General features: G+C 40.2%; 1 protein-coding gene across 1 annotated transcript in view; it reads left to right on the top strand.

The window, feature by feature from the left end:
- The window catches only part of LOC105928214 (CDP-diacylglycerol--glycerol-3-phosphate 3-phosphatidyltransferase, mitochondrial), a 51883-nt gene that overhangs the window by 19802 nt on the left and 8873 nt on the right, over window positions 1-23208 (top strand). Inside the window, exons 3-10 of the mRNA XM_012865361.3 lie at window positions 5555-5632; window positions 7658-7757; window positions 7851-8040; window positions 11950-12128; window positions 14870-15072; window positions 15202-15493; window positions 21554-21702; window positions 21796-21925. Of these exons, the coding sequence (XP_012720815.2) occupies window positions 5555-5632; window positions 7658-7757; window positions 7851-8040; window positions 11950-12128; window positions 14870-15072; window positions 15202-15493; window positions 21554-21702; window positions 21796-21915 (1311 nt within the window). The 3' untranslated portion in view covers window positions 21916-21925. The remainder of the gene's footprint in view (window positions 1-5554; window positions 5633-7657; window positions 7758-7850; window positions 8041-11949; window positions 12129-14869; window positions 15073-15201; window positions 15494-21553; window positions 21703-21795; window positions 21926-23208) is intronic.

Below are 23208 nucleotides of genomic sequence, written 5' to 3'. Positions count from 1 at the left end.
GTTAAATCTTGCTGTAGCTCATACTCTCCAAGTTTATTCCACGTTTATTCAGAGTACTTCTCGATGGTGATTACTGTGGGAATCAACCATCAGAGGGATTATCTTGTAGTCTGTGGAAACGTAAATTATTCGCGTTTTAGAAATTTTCTGGTTTTCTAGGTAACCAAACGTGGGTTTGTTGGGAGAAATATACTTTGTAGTTCTCAAAATAAGTATTTCTTATGTTTTTGACTATATGAAGACCGATGGAGCAATCAGCTTATTTTTTTTCTTGCAAAATTGCAATTTACTGGTTCTTGGTTTTGGAAAAAAAAAAAAAAAAAAAAAACAATTGAACATAAAGGAAGAAAAAAATTGGGAAAAGTAAAAAAAGTTGTGCATTTTTCTTTTCATTCACTAAAATAAACTTCAGTCTTTATGAGGGAAAGTGTTGCTTTCTTTTTCACTTTGTTTTTGTGAAATCTGAATTGGAATTTCACCAGAAAAATTTGAAAACCACTAATCCGGAGTAAATGCGAGGACAATCTCTTGCAACTGCTGGACGCGATGGCCGTGCTTGCATACATTTATTGCAACTTGCTTTGTGACTCCTGCAGAATCAAAGAACTTGTGCTTGTGCAAACATACAAAATAAACAGAGCAAATAGCAAAGCTTTGCAAAGTCACACTGGAATGTTTTTATAGCTGATCGACACGTCTTATTGTTTGCCGATTCAGTTTATTGGAAACCTTGATAATATCTGGATAAGTCATGCACTGATCCGCTGCTTTTACTCAGAGGATTATGAATACAGACGCTTAACTTGTTTCGTGACAAAGACGAGGGGATATAAAACACCTTTGCTTTGATTAAAAGGATGTTGCCAAATTTACACTCTTACCAGTAATGTGTGTGAGTGTAAATTACAGTACAGCCACTCCCACGGATCTGTTGGTAATGGGTGTAATTCATCTGAAGGACACGTCGTTGGTTGTATTTATAGAAGCTTTTGGCACAATTTCCAAAGTGATCCTTTGCAACACCGTCACCAGCTTGTTTATCGTCATCTATTAGCCAGAGCAATTCCTGTGGTCAAAACAGGTTTTAAAACAAGCATAAGCAGAATATTCACCAGTACCAGCAAGGCAGCGAGGTCTAAAACAACACAGTAGATATAACAAATTTATTTAGATTATTTGTGTGCGTCTTAAAAATAATCTCCCTAATCACTAATCGTAGCAGTACATTTGCACATCTTTCTGTTCTCCAATGCTAAGTTTTGTTTGAGACTAATTCCTTTGTTTGCTAATTCCTTTCTTTTTTTTTTGCCTGTAGCTGCAAAGGGTTTTTGCCTTTTCTGAACAGAGCGTGTGCCTACTTGAGTTTTTAGACCTTTATTTAAGAAAACAGCAATCTATGAGAGCTGACGGGTAAAGCAGGGCAGTAAAGTAAAATTAAGACGTAAAGTCCTTGTTGAGTCCACTGTTGCTACATTACATCCAGTTTGTAAGATGGATTTTTAACTGAATTAATATTAAACCAAGATAATGTTAATAAACGTCAGCTTTTTAGTTCAGTTTGAGTTGTTCACTCAACAAAATCATTAACAGATTTGCCGCTACACATAAAAATCCTTTTAATTACGTGAAGGTCTTGGTGGTACTTCAAGTGCGTTGAGTGTTCCCAGTTACGTCTTGCCTAAATAAACATCAGCAGGATACAGGATGGCAAACGCTGAAACAATTAACGGCATATTTTGCTGGTGTTGGCTGCAAGCATGGTAGTTACCATTATCCATCTTTATAAGGCTGACATTACAATGAAACAAATGACCAGCTTTATCGCTTTATTTTACTGAACAATCATACACTGCTGTTGTAAGTGTATTAGAGCTGGGTGTGCAAAAAATTTAAAAGATTTGTGCTTATTTGAAATTCTGGTTGCTTTATATGTTTAAATTCATAGCATAGTTTTGACTTTTTCTACATTTTTAGACCTAAATTCTTTACTATTTCAGTCCACACATACATAACCTAACCTCCTCCTGCTTAAAGGGGCCTAGTCACGAACTATGACCATAAAGAAAAACACAAAAAAAACATATTCCTCTTCAGATAAAACAATATACGGCAAGCGTTCCTCCTGATTGTGATTACTTAGATCTTTTCGGATGGTTGGGGCTCCGCGTCCAGCTGCAAAAGCTCAGATTCACCCATTCACGCACACATTCACACCCTGACGGTGGTGAGCTATGTTAGTAGCCACAGCTGCCCTGGGATCGAACCAGCAACCCGCTCGTTCCAAGACGACCTCCCGGTTAAGAGATTATTAATCTCAAATTAAATCGTTTTTTTAATATTCCATATTCACAATATGATGAACTGCTTAATTTAAATACCGGATGCAAATCACTCTTTCTGCACCAAATAAGGAAGCAGATTTGTCATTTCAATATTTCATTTTAAACGTGATAAACCTGTCCAAGTAAATGTGCATTCTGCTCATAATGACGATGATCACAGGTGCTCTCCTCCGCTACTACTTGCTGGTATTGTCAGTGAAAGACACCATACCAGTTCTCGTGTAGTTGGGTAACAAATGTGTGACAGCATGGTTTAAAAAATAAATTATTTTAAAGATTAGTAAGTCCTTTAATTTAATTAGAAAAATTCTCTATAAGCTATGCTGCAGTATGCCTAAATTCAACATACACCTAGCCTGTCTAAAACAAGAAAATTTAAGAATTACTTTCTAATTTAGTTTTTTATTTATATGCATGATAGGGCTGCACAATTAATCGTATTTGTATTTGTATTGTAATTTAATAAGACACAATTTCCAAATCGCAGAGGTCAGCAATTTATGGCTATGTAACAATTAATGGATCAGACACGTACTTTAGGTATCGGTAATATTCTAAAGTAGGTTTGCTCCACAGGGAGGAGAAGGGAGCTGCAGCAGTGAGATAATCTAATTATATTATTTGTTTTAGAGTTTGTATAATCATACTGTTTTTACCAGAAACTTTCAGGAATCTCACCATAGCATTAAGTAGCAGTTAATCAGTTGAATACATAGACTTGTTTGTTGGCTGCACTTTATGTTCAACAAGGATTGATGTCCAAATAGAAAGCTGTTCTCTTGAATAATATTCTGATTAATAAAAACAGTTAAATTTCTTGTTTTAAATTGTCCTTGTTTACAGACATTTTTATCTACAGGCCATTTTTGTTGCTTGTGGTTAATGCAGAGAAAAGTCACAAACAAATCGCAGTTATGGTTGAAATATATTGAAATTTGGATTTTTAGCAAAATTGTACAGCCCTAATGTATGAGACATCATTTTCAAGCTGTTTAAGATTCGAAAATTGACGCCCAGCTTACATTTGTGTTTGATTAGCTTACACTTGGTCCAAACAAAAAAACAATTAACTACTTCAGGGAATATGACAGGAACAGAAACTAATGTGATATGTAATAATAAAGGCAGACGAGGACACGGTGTTGTATTGAATCATGCAAATCTTCCCGTTCCTCCAGGAATATTTTATGGCAGCCAGGCTGCCCTGGTCTTGATAACGGCTTGGTTTACTCACCCTGATTTGTGTACCAGTCGTAAATCAAAAATAGCTGTTTAATTGTTTTAGTATATTCAATAAAAAAATAAAAAAATATGAATAATTAAATGGATGTTTGCAGTCTGCGGTAGACTGGCGACCTGTCCAAGGTGTAGATAGGCACCAGCACCCCTTGTGACCCCGACAGGGATAAATGTGTTAGAAAATGGATGGATGGATGTTTGCAGTAGCCTGATAAAATTTAAACATGCTACTCTTAGGATCTGCTTTGTTTGGAATATCATACTGTTTACCCAACTTTAATACTTATTTTACTGTATTGCGTAACAAATTATGAAGCCTCAATAAGGTCAAAATGTTTTTCTGTTTGCACATCAAGAGCAAAAGAACTACAGCAAGATTCCTCCTGCTCTATATTTTGTCATTTTCTCGTACTTAGCCGTGGTATTTGCTCAGTGACTATAAACAATAATTCAGCGAAACTGAGCCATAAAGAAAAAGCAATAAAATATCACCTCATTAGCCAATACAAACACAAAGCAGGCAAACCTTTGGAGTAAACGGAACCAGTAGTAGTGAAATCATTCCTTAAAAACACAATTAAAATATAACCCTAAACTTTGTAATCTCTTAGCGGCGCTTATATTTAAAACGTATTCCAGACCTAAATAAAAGTTTAAAAAAGTTTTTAACTTTTATCTTGAAGTTTTTCATATGCAGTGGAGTGTTTCTGAACTTCTGGTATAAGGACTGTTCTTATTGACGAAATATTTCTTTATGTGGAATGAGAAGTTTGTTAAATAGGACTTGAACTGCAGCAAAAATGTTCATCAAATGTAATTTAATCGAATGAGTCAAGAATAGAGGAACATTCAGGGAACGTGGCAATGTTGCTACAACTCTTGGCACAACATACAGAATCACTACTCTCACCTCAGGGTTGGGTTCAGATGACTTTGCTGCCAATCTAGGACAGTCGTACTACGGTCATTAAAGCAGGTACTGGTACTTTTGGTCGTGGTGCCAAGTCCTGCTGGAAAATGAAATTAGTGCCTCCAATAAAGTTTGACAGCTGAGAAAGGCAACAACAGCTCTTAAATTTCCTGGTAGATGAGCTGTGTTGACTTCAGGTTTGATAAAGCACCAAGCCCAGGACCAATGGCAGCACATGGCACGGCTCCCACCGTCATCTCTGACTGGAAGCTCCACCCCGGACCTCCAGATACTGGGACTTTCTTCCAGAGACGTTGACTTTTATTTTTAAATGAAATGCAAAACATGCTTTAATCCAAATAGATAAGGAGTCCCTTTTGTCTTTGCCCTTATGCGCGTTTTCTACCACAGTATTTAATTTGACTCAATCCTCCATTGAAATGCTTGGATACAACATTCTGCAGATATTCAGAGATTTAGCATAAGGAATGTGACAGCTGTAGCCTATTTTCTCTTCTTCCACACCCTGGATCTGGGATCTCCAACTTAAACCCTGTTGCTTGTCCACTTTATTTTTTCTTCCACTAAACTTTCCACCAACATGCTTGCATATACCCTTCTTTAGCAAAGACCATCTTTGCAACTATTACTAGAGTATGCTGGAAGTAGGATTGCTGTTCCAGCATGTACGGAAGAGGATTAGGGCCATTCAAAAAAAGTCTATTCAATTCTGACTTTAATCCCAGAATTCTGAGAAAAAAAATCAGAATTGAAAAGACTTTTTTTTTTTTTTTTTTTTTTTTGAATGGCCCTAATCCTCTTCCGTAAGCATGTGAATACGTGGAAACGTGTAGGATTATTTATTTAAATGTTTTGAATGTTTGTAGTTTGATCCTATGAATCAACTTTTATTTGTTTAGAAATCCAGGCCATGTTCGCGAAGCTGTTAAAATGGTTCTGAATAGGCTTTCATGATGTATTACTCATTGCTTACCAGCATCTTAAAACCCACACACATTACATCCTCATCCACTGAATTATGTGCATCCCTTTTCCCCTCAAGGCCCGCATCCGAACTGCACGGAGGCGAGTGGTGATGGCTTCCTTGTATCTGGGAACAGGACAGCTGGAGCAGGAACTGGTGAGGGTGATTTAAAAAAAAAAAAAAATTAAATTTGTTTCTTAAATATGCTTCCTTAGTTCAGAGCAGGTGAGAACAAAGCCGTAACGGCATGGGAGCGAGCCAAATGACTGTTCGGAGATGCCAGAAAATATGAGTCAGACTTCTCCTCCAAGAAGACCGCAATGTTTTTTTCCCCCTCAGAACGAAAAGCAGAGCGCAGGCCAAAACTACAAAGAATGACCCCAAAATGCAAGGGTTTATGGGTATGGGAGAGCAGCACTGGCGTGTGAGGGCTTGCTGTTTTTCGTGCCTGGAAAGCCTTGCATAACAACACGAAACCAAAGCAAACCACAGTCTGGACCAGTACTCATATTCAGCTGTTTTTCTTTTCTTTTTTTCATTTTTTTTTTTTCATTTAAATGACCAGTAATGGAAAGGTAGGCAGAGGCCAAAATGTTTAATCACCGTTAAACGCACTGAGATCAGCTGCTAAACTCTGTAACGCAACAGGATGATGGATGACTAGAAATGTGAGTCAGAAAGGTGCAGTGAGACTGCTTTCTTTCTTCATCCTTCGCCTTTTAAGTCTGGGTTTGCTTTAAAATGCACGAAACAAAGTAAATTCAATCCGGTGTGACGGTTCGGGCACCGGCTGTGGTTAGGACTGAAGAATGCAAACTGCAGGTGTCGTCTCAGCGTAAAACCTGGACTCAGGACCACAAACGGTCCTGAGCTAATACCGACAGTCACGCCTGAACTGTGTATTTACTTATGTGGCGGGGCCAGAAATGACAGTAACCCAATAATTAAAAGCAAGATGTGTTTATCTTGTAGAAGACCACATGTAAACTTTGTTTTAGACACTTAACATGACACGTTGAAGAGTAATTTGCTTTTATGTTTGGCACAAGGATGAACATGCAAGAGCCAGAAGAGGTGAAAGAGGAGAAGGGAAGAAAAAGTTGCATTTTCAATGTTTTGAAATGTAAAAAAGACAGTTTGATGTTTTTGTTGTCTCTATCTTTTTGGACTGGGAGACTTATGAGGAGTCAAGAATTTAGAAATAATAACTACGAAAGACTATTAATTTATCATCTCTTAAAGGTTTGGATGTCTTCTCTCACTGAACAAACTGCATTAGACTCAAATGAGTTTAACTGTATTCGTTTTTGGAAAGGGAAGGTCATCAAATTTACATATCTGAATAAATGAAGAGCTCTGAGGCTCTAGCATGTCTTTAATTTCTTTTTCTTTTAGCAGAATAATAAAACTGCCTAAAACTTTGAATTATCCAACTTTGTGAAAAGCTAAATTTAAGTGTGTTCAATTTAAAATTCTCAAACTTAGTCACTGTTAAAGAATTTGGTCTCAAGTCTCGTTGCACGTTTGAAATGGGACAAAATTCAGCATAAATGTTTGGCCACCTTTACATCTTTTTGTTGCTTTTAGCACAGCTCAACCAACTGTTTATGGTTTGCAGAGTAATTAACATAAATAACACATTGTTACTCCCTTTAGTGTTATTAAATGCATCTAATGCATTTTTGCACAAATGCCTTTTTGCACCACACTGCAAAAACGGATCTAAGAATAAGCAAAATGTTCTTAAACATAGTGTTTTTGTCCTTGATCTGAGCAGGTAAATATGATCATTTGCCAATGGAATGAGTATTTTGACCCCTAAATAAAGATAATTAGACATTCTGCACTTGAAATAAGATGATGGAGATGAATTGTTCCTATTTTAAGTGCACAAATCTTATTCTATTGGCAGATCATCTTATTTACCTGCTCAAATCAAGGACAGATATACTCATTTTAAGAAAATTTTACTTATTTTTAGTTCCGTTTTTGCAGTGCATCATTTCTGCACATACAAACTGTTTATTTCTCCTGCATTGTTTACATTTCAATTGTTTACTTTTTAATCACTGCTGCACTTTATACTGCAATTTACAAGCTGTATGCAACAAAATTTCGTTCTGTATGCACTCTGTACATCTAAGTCTAAAAACACATATTCCACCTTTGTCTCCCACTAAGGTGGACTGCATGGAGGAAGCTCTCCAACATTCAAAGGAAGACGGTCGTTCTGCTGACCTCAAAGTCTCCATACTGCTGGATTACACGCGTGGATCACGAGGTTGACCTACATTAGACCTCTCCGCGGTTGTTTAGCCCAGATCTCAGCGCTCGCCATTCTTCACTGTTGGTGTGGACTTCGTTTCATGTGCAGGTCAGGTCAACTCCCGGACCATGTTGCTGCCTCTGCTGCAGCGCTTCGGCCCTCAGATGCGAGTGTCTTTGTACCACACTCCGGACCTCAGGGGCCTGCTGCGACTTCTGGTGCCGGATCGCTTCAACGAGACCATCGGGGTCCAGCACATCAAGGTCTACCTGTTTGACGACAGCGTTATCATCAGCGGGTATGTAGGCTTTAATTCAAGGCTGTCGGAAAGTTGAATAAAAGGGCCTCCGAAACCACCCGAGAAAAAAAAAAAGTAGATGGCAAAGTCTCCATTTACAGTGTGAGGTCATAAGTGAGGGTTTAAATTGTGGTTTATCCAGTGAGGAGAGGGAATTCAGGAGAAATGTTGTCTAGCCTGGAGTCCAAACAGACCAGCACCCCAACCAGGTATTTAAAACCAGTCTGTGGCAGGCGCAGTCTGCATGTCATTTCCCACAGTGGAGAAGACCACTTGTGACGAAAATCGTCATTCTAAGAAACGAAACGTCGGGCAGAATTTCGGGTAGACCTAATTGTTGGGCTCTGGTTTGTCCCAGATTGTTTCTCTAATGACAGCGCTCCCATTTCTCTAATTAACCGTAAACCAGAATACTTCAAATCAGTGAGTCGTTCAGTGGTGAAATATCGCAGCAGTGAAAGGAAGAAGCTAAAAGTCTCACCTTACTACACGTCATCAATCTTTTGTTTTACATGTGAAGTTTTAACAGCATAAATGGATATAGCTGTCTGTATCGTTCACCTGCTTCTTTGCTCTAAAACGTCACTTCAAGCTAATGATACACATGTAATAAGAAAGAAAGCTACACTGCTGATACTCCGGTCTTCATTTGGCTCAGACACTAAGAGGGGGGAAAAAATCAAAGCTGATTAGGAAGGTTTAAAGTTTGGTTATTCTTAGTTGTTTATTTATTTTTATAATGCAAACCATACATTTGTAACTGTGTTCACATCAATGGTTGCCATGCTGGTCAAAGGCGTAGCTACTTTTCATGCATGAAAGATCTAAGAGTGTTTACGTTCCTCGTCTGATGTGTTCCGTTTGAAATATTCAGGAATATTTTGGTTTGATCAGGACAGTTGCCCGTCCTGTGTCTAAAATATTAAATAGTGGTGCAGTTTCAAATGTTGCTTCATCATCCGTATGTGTTATGGATGATGAAACATTCGGAGCACTTCCAGAGGCAATGTTGAAAATGTTGTTTTTGTGTAATAAAAATGTGTTTAAAAGTGACATAAACAATGGAAAGCCAATTGTAATTTATTTCTGACTTATACTTTTAAGATTTTTTGATTTTTCTGCCTCTCAGGGTCTTGACCAGTGGGCACATTTATTCAAAGCACGCAGAGCAGGTGTTTCCACTGCTTGGAAATGCATTCGGCGGACTTTCTGACACCTTCCGGAGAAAATGGAAATCCTGAGTGTGCTTTAAATCTGGGGGCCGCGGTGGTTTTCACTCCACTTCAGGTCAAAAACAGGCAAACTCATACATCATGTTGGAGAAGGAAGTTTTTCCTGCCGTACTTTTCTAAACAGCAGGATGGGTCTGGCTTTAACGCTCGTAATTACTGCCTTACGGAGCAGCTTATCTGTGTGATCGGTTAGTCTTGGCTGCGCTAGATATCCTTCACACCTTCCCATCTCATATCTTCTGTCCGCTCTCACGCCTCTGAAACTCAATCTTGTCAATTTTGAAGGTTGTTCCAAGGCTTCCTGTTTGGATTTCAGTCGGTGAATTCCTCTGTTTGAAAATATTATTCTTACGTTTGGGTTGCGATGGAAAAAGTGAGGCCATTGAGCGTGTGCCAAAGCGAACATTTAAACACATTTAAGACATCAGAACGCAATTTGGACTCGATCTATCTTGATTTATGTTCATTTCCTGTCTGGCACAACAATGTGTTACATGAAGCTGCAGGTTAAACTGGGTTAACTAACCATTTCCAGTCACTGATATGAAAACATTTGTTTCAAGACATTTGCTCGTCTTGCAGGAATTTCCTTTATACTTCCTGCTCCTAAAGCAACACTTGTGCTGTTAGTCTGGAGATTCAAAGGTTGTTATTTTTTGCCTTGACCCATTTGGTGTTTTTACTTTAAAACGTCAACCTTTGATCAAGAGCTTAAACTCTCTGAGTTAATGGGCAGAAACTTTATTGTTCTGATTTTTTTTTTCTTTCTTTGTAAATTTGTTTTATTATTTGTCCGCCTCTTTTTTGTCCAGTTTTGGGCTTTTCATTGCATTTTGAGCATTTACACAATAAATCAAAGCACAACCCAAATATCTATCTTACTGAGGCTTGTTCCAAAAAAGTAAAAAAAACAAAACAATTTGACTTTTTTCCGAAGTTTGAAGACTTCGAAGATAGGAAGCGAAACGTCTTCAAAGTTCGGAAAAAAGTCCAGTTGTTTTGGGTTTTTTTACTTTTTTGGAATGACCATGACCTGGACGATGACTATGACTATTATATTTAACTCTACTTCTGTAGTGATGGTTTGAGTGATGTTTTATTTTTTCTCTGTTTTATTGTTTATGTTATTGTCTAATTGTCTAATTGTGCACTCTGTAAGAAATCTTTGGTTTTTCATAGTTTCTTCATAGTTAATGTTTGATTTGCAGCACCTCTTGTGTTTCGCCAGATAGGTGTTTTTTAAATATTAGGATTATAAATTAAAAGTGAAAAGAGAGCATTTTCTCTTTGGCAACGTCAAACTAATAACTGTAACTCGTGACTGTAACTTGATACAGTTTCTCCTCTACAATCTTAAACGATTTCTCTGCATTCAAGCGCTGCGTCTGTCATAGTTTTTTGCCCCTCGTGTCAATCATGTGGCAGAAACCCAAAGCCTTGTCGTGTCTAATTGTTAGTTAATCATAGTACAGTTAGGAGGGGAATGAACTAGTCCGGCTTGTTTGGAAGGATTGTCGGGAAAGCGCTCTTTAAAAGGAACATGACCGCATAGCTTGATTGCACACAAGCAGTCTTTTGTAACAACAGCCTTTTGAAAAATGAGGCCAACTCTGTTTTTTTTTTTGTTTTTTTTTCACAGTCAAACGTTCAGAGTTTGACTGTGATGCTCAGCACTGCCAGCACTAACTCATCATACAGGCTGAGACACGGTGGAGAACGACTCGTGGTTGGGGCTTGTTTTACGGCCACAGAACCTGGCGACCTGATCAACAAGACAATTATGTCCAAAACCCCTCAGAAAATCTACAACAGAATGATTGAAAAAGAAAAGAACCGTCTTGTTGCAACGGTCCAATCAAAGTGCAGAATTTAACCTGATTAATTTTACAATCTGAGCTCCAGGTGACATAAAATCTCCCCTTTACACAAGGCATGGGGTTGGTATGAGATTGAGAAAAAATACCACGGTCCCCCCCCTTTTTTTTCTTCTTCCTTTTTCCCCTCTTTTTTTTCCTTTCTTTTTTTTCCTTTTTTTCTCTTTTTTCCCCTTTTTTTTCCTTTTTTCCTTTTTTCCCTCTTTTTTTCTATTTTTCCTTTTTCTTTTTTCCCTTTTATTCCTCTTTTTTCTATTTTTCCTTTCTTCTCTTTTTTCCTCCTTTTTTCCCTTTTCTTTTTTTCTCTTTTTTTCTCTTTTTTCCCCTTTTTTTTCCTTTTTTCCTCTTTTTTTCTATTTTTCCTTTTTTTTTCTTTTTTCCCTTTTTTCCCTTTTTTTTCTCCTAAAACAATAAAAAAAAATACCACAGTTTGATGGTATAATGGTATATTTACTGAAGTTTAATAGCAAAATGTAAATCTAATTGTTTGTATATAAAACATCATGGCAGCAATCCCTCGGCTTAAAGTTTTTTGTTAGTTTTTTTGCCACCAAAAGCCAAATCGGTCAATTCTGTAAGTATGAGGAAAACGTAGTAGCATTTTCTCAGCCAGCTGACTGGCAGTGTGCAGCAACAAGTTGTTGTCTGGCTCCATCCAACACTTCGTCCAGCATCTGAAAGGACTTTAAACTGTAGGAAACTCCTATGATGGTAAAATGTGTGAAGATAATGAAGGAAATGCACAAAAATATCTGGAAAAACTGTCTTTTTTGAGTCACGCTGCTGTGTTTGTATGTTTTTAGGGCCAACCTGAGTGACTGGTACTTCACCAACAGGCAGGACCGCTACATGCTGCTGGAGAACTGCAGGGAGGTGGCGGACTTCTTCTCCGACCTGGTGGAGGCCGTGGGCGACGTCTCCCTGCAGCTCCAGCCAGACGACTCGGTCTCCATGCTGGAGGGCATGGTGCACCCCTACAAAGGTAGAAACCGGACACGGCTCACCGCTCGCGCACAGACGCGCGCTGTTTTGACAACGCGTGACACTTCGGGCTCGCTCTGCGGCCCGCCGTTCGGCACCGGCGGCTGACGGATTCGGCTAATGGAGCTTGAAAGCTTAGACAGGAGAAGAGATGCTGGTCAGGGAGAAGGACAGAGAGAGCTCTTGCGGTTCGTTAGCCACGCAGCCGGATGTGAAATTGTCAGATTTCTGTTCTCACACACACTCGCACACTCGCACTCATACATCTCGTGTCTGTAACTGGAGCACGGCCTGCCAGGATGTTCGTTTAAAGGATGAATGACATCATGTCTGCAGGATTAGGCTGCAGAAACGGACACCAGGAATAGAGATGTGATGTCACAGTGTTGCTGGAAGAAGATATGAACAGTAGTGGGAACCGATATATAAACGCCCGCGCGCGCACACACACACACACACAGGAGCTGGTGATATGGCGGCGAGAGCCATTTGTGCTGCATGACTTGGAGGAGCTGTAATGAATTAGAAACAATGACGAGTCCTGATGCACAACAGCAGCAGACAGCGCGGAGACAGAAGATTACTCATCCAGACCAGAATACCAAACACGCCTTCACACTCACCTTTTGGGGAGTATTCAACATGATAAGCTGACTCACATGCAACTTTAATTTGCATGTATGTCGTGTCTTAGGTTTGTTCGTTGTGGACAATAAAAAAAACTAGATCACTACAGATGCACCGATCAAGCATTTTCTGGCTTTTACCGATTTCCAGTTTTCCTTTGAATCTAACCTCCACCCCCCTCCCAGACCTTAATCCTGACTTTTACTGATTATGACTCTTTTTTTTTCAAGGACTATAACTCATTAAAGAGACAAAAATGTGTAAAAAAAGACGTAAATCCAGCAGAAATGAAGGAATTATCCCTTTTATTCACCGTTATCTGACCAGTATTCGACGTCAAAGTGCATCAGAGTACATGTTGTTGGTCGGTGCGTTTACAGATCATGCGTGATCCATCTGGACGTTTTCTCAAGCTGCCCAGAGAGCACCGTGGTGGCACGTTTTGCTCCAACTCCAGCAAAGTAGCAGCAAAGCTGAATGGATGTAATTCACAGAACTCAAAGTGCAGCAGAAATAGAGGCTGGTGAGGCCAAAAAAAGTATGAAATAGATAAAACCCACGCATGTTGGGGGGGGGGGGGGGGGGGATGAGCTGTGCTGGCCACTGGGTGCCACAGAACAGACTGTTTCACAGTATTTGACAAGACAAGACAAACTGTAAATATAACAAATCTGAAAAGTCTGTGAATTGATTCTAAATGATTAAAAAAGATAAATGTTTGGCTTATTAGCACGACTCTTTGCCCCACTTCAAAGCTGCAGACTCTTCCAAACTTTTTCACACCTCTTTGAACTTTATTACGCTGCGTCATGCTACAGCAGCAGACCTTTAATGGGTTTTATCTGGACTTTGTGCAGCAGACTAACAGAACACAGTAGTGGAAGGAAAACAATATGCGGTCCTGAGAATTGCTCACAAAGGAGAATCTAAGAAGGATGTATGTCTCTGCCAGTTTTACATATCATGGGAAAAACTATTTTCAAGTCGCGGCGAAAAGATTCTCACCTCTATTAAGGTCTGGACTTTGACTAGGCCATTGATCTAAGCCATTGTATCTCTGGCAAACTGTCTTTGTGCTTTTCAGATTCTCAAACTTCAGCTGTGGATCTCTGCAGCTCCTCCAGAGTTACCTATTGGCCTCATGGCTGCTTTACGGTCCCCTCGCCCCGTCAGCTCAAGTGGATGACCATTTTTTTTAAAGAAGATTTTACCGTTTTTTCAGATTTTCTCTGTGAGATGTTCACAGCTTGGGACGTTGTCTGCGTTCCTCTTAGGTTTGCAGGACAGGTGTTAACGTACCGAGATTAAATGCAGAAGCTAACTCTGATTTACCAATTAGGTGAGTTTTGAAGGCGTTGGTTGCGCTGTATTTTATTTAGGGGATATTCGAGTAAAGGGGCTGAATACAAATGCTCATCCAAATTTTCAGTTTATATGTAAAAATGTCAACCATCCATCATTTTCTTTTTCCACTTAACAGTGATGCACCTTCACCTGTTTGTCACATAAAATCCCAATAAAACACATTCTTAATCTTATAAAATGTGAAAATGCATTGTTGTCTCTCTTGTTGTGTCTCTGTTCTGTCTTCTGTAACCCCCCAGTCGGTCGAGGCAGATGACCGTTCATACTGAGCCCGGTTCTGCCGGAGGTTTTTCCTTCCCGTTAATGGGTGGTTTTTCTTCCCACTGTCGCTTCATGCTTGCTCAGTATGAGGGATTGCAGCAAAGCCATGGACAATGCAGACGACTCTCCCTGTGGCTCTACGGTTCCCCAGGAGTGATTGCTGCTTGTCGGGACTTTGATGCAATCAACTGGTTTCCTTATATAGGACATTTTTGACCAATCTGTATAATATGATTGAACTTGACTTTGTAAAGTGCCTTGAGATGACATGTTTCATGATTTGGCGCTATATAAATAAAATTGAATTGAATTGAATTGAAAAAGTTCATGAGGCATGAATACTTTTGCAAAGTGGCGTATTTGTGTTTGCTGAGGGATCGTTTAACTCGTTAAGTTGTTTAACTCGGGATCGTTTAAGTGAGACACTGGTGACCAGAACGTCTCAGCGCTGCGCGTCCTCAATCTCTCTCTGCTTTCCACGGTGACCAGGCAATCGGCAGGCGTTCTCGGCGGTGGCGAGGAAGCGCATCATGGAGGTGGTGAGCGCGGCCCGCACCAGGCAGCAGCTGCTGCAGCACCGCTCCAAGGAGGAGGAGGAGGAGGAGGAGGGCCCGAGCGAGGGCGACACCTGGGTGTTCCCGCTGGTCCAGATGAAACCTCTGGGCATCCAGGTGGACGAGCAGGTCACACGGGTGAGCTCCTTCCCGCCGGTTCTGGTTTAATTGTTTGCACAGCCGGTTCTCTTTGCTAATGTGAGGATTAAGATGAAAGGCGTTTGTAACTCGTCTGTCGTCACTTTCTGCTTCTCGCCGGCATTCCAGCGCCTGCTGACAGACGCCGGGCCGGACTCCACTGTGTATCTAACATCGGGTTACTTCAACCTGACCCGGGCTTACATGGCGCTGGTGCTCGGCACCGGAGCCAGCTACCGCATCCTGACCGCCTCCCCCGAGGTCAACGGGTTCTTCGGGGCCAAAGGCGTCGCCGGAGCCATTCCTGCAGCTTACATCCACATCGCCAGGCAGTTTTACAACCGGGTGTGCCAGCTGGGCCAGCAGGACAGGGTGCATCTGCACGAGTACCACCGGCCCCAGTGGACGTTTCACGCCAAAGGTTGGTGAAACCACACAGCGGCAGGTTTAGAAGTTGATCTGGAACCTCAGAATAGCTGTAGTGCAGTCGATTTGGAGGGAGAGCATCCCTGAACATCAGCCCTCCACAGATTCCTAAGTGGATTTAGGTCTGGACTTTGACTAGACCATTCTAGCAGATTAATATCCGTTGATCCAAACCCTTCCGCTGGCCTGTTATTTAGGCCCTGCAAGTTTTTCTTTCTGTAGTACCCGGCTTTTAGCTCCGCCCATCTTTGCTTCAAATCTGCCCAACTTCTTTTAGGGTTCCCACGGGTCCTTGAAATCCTTGAAAGTTTGTGAATCTAAAAAAATTAATTCAAGGCCCTTGAAAGTTCTTGAAAACAGCCAAAAAAACACCTTGTCCTTAAAAGTCCTTGAATTTTTTTGTGGGGTTGAAAGTTCACACTGATGACGACTCGTGTCATTATTTTACTACCACACGATCTTTTAAAATTATGTTGATTCCGCAGACTTTTAATTTGCTAAAGTACCTTCGCTCTTCTTCGTTAGTTGCTAGGCTACGGTTTAGGCCTACGTGCGTCCAATAGGTTACATTCACGCAGTGTTGCCAACTCAGCGACTTTGTCGCTATATTTAGCGACTTTTCAGAGTCAAAGTTAAAAACTAGCTTAATCAAAGATGAAAGTAAGTGAAACAAATTGATATAATTCTGAATATCTCAATGCTGCACTTTTTTCCATAAAATTCCATGAAACGGTAGGTTAATGTAAATCCTTTATGTACTGTAGTATAGCATAGCCATGTACTGTGGATAGAAATGTAGGCTATGAATATGACCAATATCAATGTAGGCTATAAATTAAGTCCACTTTCTTGCATTGCTTCTGACCCAACAACTTCTATGCCGTTTAGTCTTTTATTGAATTTGCATTGTATTAAAATATGATAACCTATTCAGCGGTCACAGTAGGTAAATGCCGCCAGGTGTGGTCCTTGAATTTGAGGAAATTGGTCCTGGAGAGTCCTTGAAAGGTCCTTGAATTTGATGTTCACCAAGGTGTGGGAATCCTGTTCTTTGTTCCTGCTGAGGAAGAGCATCCCCACATGATGACGGGGCCACCACCATGTTTCAGCATGAAGATGAGGTGTTCAGAGAGTTGGTTTTCCCTCAGACTGTTTTGCACGTAGATCTGAAAATTAAATTTAGGTGTCATGTGACCAGAGAACCTTCTTCTGAATGCGAGCATGTGTCTCTTTTCTTAGCTCTCTTCCATCAAAGCCGTGTTTGTTCACTACAAGCGACTGAAGTATAAACTTTTTTAATATTGCCTTTTTTTTTCACTCATGGCAAAGCGTAAACTGCATGAAAGCATCAGCATTATTCTGTTTCTAGGAGAGAGTACTGCAGGAAACGTGAGTCATGAGTAATTATTACAGCCTGGACTACAGATACGGCTCTCTGTTTGAACAGTTACTTCTTTTAATCTCGCTAAAACGGGTTTTCCAAGAAAACTTTACGACTCAAAGATAACCGGGGACCCTGCTAGCTGAAATAATGCCATAAAATCAGGATAATAGAGATGTTTGGTCAGCCGTTTTCTCGTAAAAGCCATTCATCAGGGAAGATTTCCCTTTATCTAGGAGATGATGTAAAAAAAATTTTTTATTTTTTTTTTAACGTTGATTCACCAATAGAAAGGTGTCATGTCAAATAAATCTGTTTTTATAATCTTTGTGTTTGGGCTTCTCTAACCGTTCCACTGGCCTTTTCTTTACACAGAGATTTATGAGTCTTAAAATGTAATAGAATAAAATCTTGCATATAATTTTCCTCATTTTATTCCGTAAAAGGCCTTAAATATATCCAAATTTTGCCCTTTGATTTAAAAAAAAATATATATCTATTGAATTAAATTAGTTTTTTTTTAACTTTGTATTTTCTATTTTTACTTTCTGAAGTACTGATAGTACTCTTGGTTCTGTGTGTTGGAGTTCTGGATCAAGAATTAGGGCTTTATTACATATAATTATTATAATTTACGCCTGTTCCCACAAAACAAGGGAGAGAAATCTGCTTGTGAAACTGGCCTTTTGTTTGTTTAGGAAGTTGAAATCAAAACCATCTTGTTACCTTATCCAGTACCAGCTGCCCCAGGAGAGCGTACGTTTAACACGATCCGCTTTGGGAAAACCCGATTTTCAGTAACTGGCTAAAATGATAGATGCTTACTTTGTAGGGCGCTGTGTAAAAGCTATTGTCTAAAGTTAAAAAGCACATGCGAGGGGTTAGTAACTTAAGCAAGTTAAATCTAACTTTCGTTTTTTTATTAAGTAAAAATTAACTTATTTTTTCATAAACCACGTTGGTCCTAAATTTTAACCATAAAAAGGGTCTCAAAGCTACGAAATTTGAGTGGAACTGGCTGAAACCTTGTTACCAGATAAAACGTGGTCTATATCCACCCTGGTAAAGCTGTGTAAATATTCAGGTATTTAAGTATGACTTTAAATCCTGGTTTTGTCAGGAAGGGCCAATGACTTGTAATGACTCTCTGTGGTGACTCTTGAATAAGGGAGCAGCTGAAAGGGCTCACATGGCAGCAGCACTAAAGAAATGAGAAGATAAACCATTATTGGCACCTGTAACATAAACACATCTGGGGTCTCTTTCATAAAGCTTCTGTACGTCTCTTTCCACTCAAGAGTTGGGATCTAAGTTGAAGAATAACTTTCTGGGAAGATGTGCGGTCCTCTCGGACACTCTGACCCAGGCGTACGCTGGTTTTGGAGACGCAGGTGTGGTGAAGTGGTGAATTTGAAGCTGGATGATTTTCACTCCATATCAGACTTTAATCATAGATCGACTTTATCATAAGCATTCAAAACCCCAGTGACATTTTATGGTTGCACTGGTGACACACGTACACATAAGGACCTTTCAAACAAATAAAAGAAATGGCCATAAACCAACTTAACTTATCTTAAATATTCTGTACTACATTTTATTGTGGTTTTTCTACCATCACATTCCTCTCCCCAGTGATCACCAGGGTGACGTGTAACACAGATTAACAGATAATTGTAACAAGGTATTAGACAATTACTTTAATTGCTGTAAACAGTCAAACACACTGGTGTGTAATGCTGTGCGGAGGAAGACCTTGTAAATGGGAAGATTAGGAGGGAACACCGTTTCAGGGATCTCAGGCTACGTTCACACTGCAGCCTGAAGTGACCCAATTCCGATTTTTTTTTTTGCCCATATGCGACCTGGATCTGATCTTTTTATGACAGTCTGAACGACACAGATCGGGTTTTTTCAAATGCGACCCAGGCTACTTGGATATGAGGTCCTGAATCTGATACGTATCTGATCTTTTCAAATGCGACCTGTGTCTGTACGGCCAGGTCGCATTTATCCGACCTGTACGTCACCGATACTCGACAAACGTCACTAATCTGCGTCCTGCTATGCAGAAGCGGGAAGAAAGACGACACCCATAGCGGACTACAATGAGGAGAGAAGTCAATGAAGGGAAACTCTGGTTAAAAAATAAATTAATAATTGCAAAATGCGCGGCAGCATTATAATCCATGTTTACTTGGATTATAGGGGTAGGAGTTTATAAGTTCTCACTTCTTCCTACCCCATTTTGAGCATGATATGTTAACTGAAACAAAAAAAAATCTGTATTTTCTCTTCTTTCTTATGCACTTCTTGTTACTGTGCACTATTTTATTTTTATATTTGTATCATGTTCGAATAAATTTCATTTCATAATGAGGACGCTTGCTACGTGTGACGTCATCGTGTCCTCGAGTGCGCACGCGGGACACTTAGGTTGAACGCATTCAGTTCACACAGGAGATCACATACAAGTCGCATATATTTGGAAATGTGAACGACCACGCAAAAAAATCCGATTCCACAAAAAAATCGTAATTGAGCATCAAGACCTGCAGTGTGAACGTAGCCTAAGAGTTCGTGACTACAAGCATTTCATTTTACCATAACCTACAGGGAGCAGTGGCTACAGCCCCCCAGCTTCTGGGTTCAAACCCCAGAGGGTGCGTGATCACCTTGGGTTTGAGGGAACCTCTGAGATCCACACAATGTTCCTGTTAGCTTCCTAAACTACTTTTTTTTTTTTTTTTTTGTTGGCGGGGGGGTGGGGTTCAAACCTCCATCCCTCCTCAGATTGTTAATCTGAACGCAAAGCCTTCCAGGAATTTCATCGTGGAGCTTGTTGAGGCTTTCATCCGCCATTTAAAACAGAAATCAAGTTCACTTTTCAATGAAAGTTCTTTTTATGTGGACAATATGCTTTTACTCATCTATTTTTTTTCACCATGAAAAAACAAACATGATCAGTAGATTCTTTTAAATCGACATTAACATTCATGAGACGTTTGCACTAACTTTTTCCGTTTGAATCTGGGCGTGTTGAGGGCTGAACATGAGGCGGATCCAGGGACGCAAACGATCAGCTGGGATCTGTAAAGGGAAATTACGTGCTGGTGTGCGTGCGCATGGTTTTATTAATCAGCCGTACGTACACTTTTGGTATGGATTCTATGCAATATTCTCTAAAGTAGACCCCAGATACATTTTGCTAAAACATATTCTTGTGTTTAGCAACTTTTAATAAGAAATCCATGACACTCTGTTTCCTTGCAGCATAAGAATCGCCTACAAAGGCCTAATTCACCATTAAAAATGGGAAAGACAAGAGAACCTGAGGTCAGATGAGACTATAGCCTGTTACATACGCCTCGAAAAATGACAAATTTAGCTGCCAAACTCCTAGGAAGTCCCGCCCACTGTAGCAAACGTCACGCCAGCGCTAAAAATGTGGAAATTTGACAGACAGCATAACACCGTGATGTCCTTATTATTCGTGATTGCTGAAGAAATGGGGAGAACAAGTGAATGCAGGTGGGATGTTAGACCTATGAGTTGAACAGAAAATCAAACAACGGTTGTTTGACTCGCTGCCAGGAAAAAAAAAAGATCAACAAGCAGCGAGAACCCCCAAAGCAAGATCCCAAGAACCACCGGACGTCTTTTTGCTCTCACGGCTGTCAGAGCGGGAACAAATTTCTTGTTTCTTGATTTTTTTTCAGCAGCAAAAAATCTCAGTGAGTCTTGAGAAATGTTATCATAGAAGCCTAGGCGATGACCATTAGCTTGGTGGTAATTTGATAAAACATCTATTTCTTAATATATTAGTATATTTTTCCCCCCGTAATGAGTAACAGTACTGAAATTAAAGGCTGAATTTCTCCGTGTGTGAAATTATTCAGCTGGAAAAACAGATTATTTGAAGGCGTTCTTGGTCGTGTGGCAGCGTTTTCTCCTCTGTGCGCCATAATTTACCATCTGTTCGCCTTCAGCCGCTCTTGTTAACAGGAACGACAGTCGACTTCTTTTCTGGCCTATTCCCGGAGCCCTCCGCCCGGACTCTAATGGTTCCCTGGAGAGAGCGTGCCGAGTTACAAAGGTTGTTTTTGGTTTGAATCCATTAATCAGGACCTCCAGCTCGCTCTTTGCTTTTATTCTCCCTTGGTAGCAGAGCCGTTTGAGACCGAGTAGATCGCCGTTTCTGATTCTAATGCCGGCGTGTGGGCGTTGTTAAATGAGCCCGATGATACGCCGTCACGGCTCGCTGGTAATCGTGTGAAAACGCCATTTTACTCAAACAGCATCGGCTGATTTATTTAGTTTAATGCCCCCCCCAACCAGAAAAAAAAACCCCAAACAATACTTTTGGTCTTTCGCAGTGTTGTGCAAGGCTTGTAGATGAGCCGTTTTCTATATGAAGCGGCCCATTAAGAATGATGGCCTCTGCTGTTTTTCTTGTGGCTGCGATGGTATGTAGGTTAGGGCAGGAATCTTGTACACTCACTCTGTTGTAGCCTCAGGACAAGGATGCACGCTCACTCTCTCATATTCTGAGGTTTTGGATCAACGCCGGGGGATTTCTACATGTGCTTTCTTTTTAGTTGTGGTTTTTAGTCTGCTGGAGCCGGCTCCCCGAAGCGTTACCCCCCTCGCTGACTCCCGCCGTCTCCTTCGCAGGTCTGTGGTATTACCTCCGGGGGCAGGACAGGCCTTGCCTCACGCTGATCGGCTCCCCTAACTTCGGGTACCGCTCGGTTCACCGCGACCTGGAGGCCCAGATCGCCATAGTGACGGAGAACGAGGCGCTTCAGGGCCAGCTGCAGGAGGTCTGCTCAAAAAAAAAAAAACGCAGCTAGAAACGATGATTAATGGCTGTGTAACACAACGCTCATGCTCACACCTGTGTTCGGACCCGGCAGGAGCAGGAGATGTTGTACCGGCGCTCCTCTGAGGTGTCCGACTCCACGTTTGAGCAGCCCGACCGCTACGTCAAGCTGTGGGTCAAGCTGGTCACCCCCCTCATCAAGAACTTCTTCTGAGATCCAACAGGTTCACAGTGCAACACGCAACACTTTGCTCCACACAAACAGAGTCAAAGGTTTCTCCCCTGGAAGTTGCTGGCAAACACAAATTTTAAGTAAGAATAACAAAGTTTGCAGATCTTACACTGCAAAAACAGAACTAAAAGGAAGTGAAATTTTCTTGAAATCATTGTAATTTTCCTTGATTTAGAGCAGGTAAATAAGACTATTTGCCAATGGAATAAGATTTTTGCACTTAAAATAGGAACAATTCATCTCCATCATCTTATTTCAAGTGCTGTGTGTCTAATTATGTTATTTTAGAGATGAATTGTTCCTTTTTTAAGTGCAAAGATCTCATTCTATTGGCAAATAGTCTTATCTACCTGCTCAAATCAAGGAAAAAAACACAAATTTCAAGAAATTTTACTTAATTTTAGCTCCTTTTTTGCAGTGTAGAAGCATGAGCTGGCTTAGCTAAAGGGTTCTTCTGGTAGGTCACCCTCAAAAAGAAAAGAAAAGCCACGCTTCTGGCACAGTTGAGTTGGTATTTCACAATAAGGTTATTTCTCAAATGACACCGACTCACAAGATATCAAATGCTCACTGTGGGTGAGTACAAGCTGCATGTTGATGTATGAACACTGCAAAAATAAAGTAAAATGTTCTTGAAATTAGTGCATTTGTCCTTGATCTGAGCAGGTAAATAAGATTATCTGCCAATTGCATGAGTATTTTGACCCCTAAAATAAGATATTCTGCCCTCTAAATAATATGATTGAGATGAATTGTTCCTATTTTAAGTGCAAAAATCTTATTTAATTGCCAAATCATCTTATTTACCTGCTCAAATTAAGGACAAATACAGCTTTTTTCTAGAAAATTTGACCTATTTTTAGTTTTGTTTTTGCAGTGAATGTGTGCGCGTTAGTGAGAGTGATTGGATGAATGTGGCTCTAGTGTGCACTGCAAAAAGGGAACTAAAAACAAGTAAAATTCTCTTGAAATTAGCATATTTTTCCTTGATTTGAGCAGCTAAATAAGATTATCTGCCAATGGAATTAGTATTTTCTACCCCTAAAATAAGATAATTAGGAATCCTGCTCTTGAAATAAGATGATGGCGATGAATTGTTCCTATTTTAAGTGCATAAATTTTATTTCATTGGCAAATCATCTTATTTACCTGCTCACATCAAGAAAAAATACACTACTTTCAAGAAAATGTCACTTACTTTTAGTTCCCTTTTTGCAGTGTGTCAGTATGACTGGAAAATAATCATATAAGTTCAGTGCATTTACCATTTATCAA

Source organism: Fundulus heteroclitus, chromosome 10 (assembly GCF_011125445.2).
Source record: "Fundulus heteroclitus isolate FHET01 chromosome 10, MU-UCD_Fhet_4.1, whole genome shotgun sequence".
In the NCBI taxonomy this organism is placed as follows: Eukaryota; Metazoa; Chordata; class Actinopteri; order Cyprinodontiformes; family Fundulidae; genus Fundulus; species Fundulus heteroclitus.
The sequence above is the reverse complement of the archived record's forward strand: the minus strand, read 5'-3'. Positions and strand labels throughout refer to the sequence as shown.